At 36.9% G+C, this 1,809-nt stretch overlaps 1 protein-coding gene across 1 annotated transcript; it reads right to left on the bottom strand.

Annotated features, from left to right (window-relative positions):
• Nucleotides 1–756: 756 nt before the first annotated feature.
• Nucleotides 757–1,393, bottom strand: LOC111380677 (the record flags this gene model as incomplete). Its single annotated transcript, XM_023004306.1, has 2 exons — nt 1,215–1,393; nt 757–883 (listed from the first exon to the last, which is right to left on the bottom strand). Coding segments are annotated over exons 1-2 (306 nt in total), but the record flags the coding sequence as incomplete, so codon positions are not given.
• Nucleotides 1,394–1,809: the final 416 nt, after the last annotated feature.

A 1,809-nucleotide genomic window follows, 5' to 3' on the forward strand; every position in this document is an offset into this window, starting at 1 on the left:
CTGAGTAGTTGAAAGTTTTGAACATTCAGCTGGAAAAAAATGATTCCACGTGTTCTTCATTGAGTGGCAAAATTAGTCAGCTAACCTTTGAGATAGATAGACTCCATGATGAACTTCAAGCCCAAGAGGAAGAGAAAAATATAATTGGAATCAAGAAGTCAGCATTGGAAGAAGCATAGACAAGAGATGTTGCTAGCATAGCATCCATTGACCAGAAAAGGAAGACTCTTGATGATAGTTTTCTGCGACCGATCAATGGTGAGCGATCCTGATTGAATTTTTGATCTTTTTTTAAGACCATACTGTATGAATTTTGACTTGCTATTTTTTTTATTTGGATGAACTTTTCTTTTTCATATTTGTTGTATTTTTTTTAACTACAGCAACTAATAAACAAATTGAATGAATTTATTAGTTGTGACTGAATTTGAATTTATAATTTATTCAAGTTGCCTACGTACCCAAACGAGATTAAGTCGAACTTAGTTTATTACAAGAACACAATTCTTTTTACAATGAAAATTAAAAAAATAAAGAATTTCAGGCGTAAAAATGCTTTAAAATTTTTTCGTTGATAGGTCCGATTTGCAGTCCATCTTTGTCAATGATCTTGTACACTCCGTTAGTGAATGCACGAGTAACAAGAAATAGACCATCCCATTTAGGCTGGAACTTACCCCCTATTTTTCTTGTGATTGTGATCGGCCCGCGCACGGAAAGTACTAGATCTCCAACTTGAAATGACCTTGGTCACACCTTCTTGTTGAAGGACTTCGCCATTCGAGCTTGATAGCACTCCAGGTGCATTTGTGCTTCTAACCTCTTCTCATCAAAAACTTCTAGCTCGTTCAATCGAAGACGAGAATTTTCTTTAGTTGTCAAACTTTCTTGGATGTCAATTCAAAATTCAAAGTGACAGGATTTGACACTCCAGAGAAAGTACAACTTATACTCCATATACTAAGGCATAAGGAGTGACTTGTGTTGGAGTTTGATAAGTCCATAAGACTTCATCGATTTTCTCACGCCAATCTCTTTTTGATTTGGAGACAACCCTTTTTAGCAGACTGTATAGTATTTTGTTGAACGCTTCTACTAATCCGTTAGCTGCCAGATTGTACATGGACGAGTTGTACTTTGTGAACCCAAATTTTGTACATTAATTGTTTATGTGGCTATTGTAGAATGGTTTGCCATTATCGATTATGATATACCGAGGGACACCATATCGATAAATGATTTGGATACGAATAAAATCTGCAACATTTTCTTTCTTTACTTCCTTTAATGGTACGGCTTCGGCCCACTTAGAGAAGTAGTCGGTCCCGACGAGGATGTATGCATGCCCTGCTAAAGACTTTGGAATTATAGGTCCAATTACATCAAGACCCATGCTTTAAGGGCCATGAAGCTACTATCGGATGTAATGGTTCTGGAGGTTGATGGATGAAATTCGCATGGACTTAGCAAGTTTCACGTTTTCTTGCATAATCTATGGTGCTTTGTACCATAGTTGGCTAGTAATATCCCATCATTTTTATTCAAAAATAGAGTTTAGGTCTAGACTAATGGGCACCACAAATTCCGGAGTGGGTTTCTTCCATGACTTGTATTGCTTCATCATTACTCAGGCATTGAAGGAAAACTCTATCAAATGATCCTCGATAAAGTGTTCCCTTATAAAAGATAAAGCGAGAGGCACACCTCTTGATTTCAATTTTTCGTCATGGATTACCTGGTAGCTTTTGATGTTGAAGGAAATCGATTATCGACTGTCTCCAATCTTCTCTTTCCTCATCTTCGACACTA

The sequence above is a fragment of the Olea europaea genome, unplaced genomic scaffold (assembly GCF_002742605.1).
Source record: "Olea europaea var. sylvestris unplaced genomic scaffold, O_europaea_v1 scaffold21802, whole genome shotgun sequence".
Lineage (NCBI taxonomy): Eukaryota > Viridiplantae > Streptophyta > Magnoliopsida > Lamiales > Oleaceae > Olea > Olea europaea.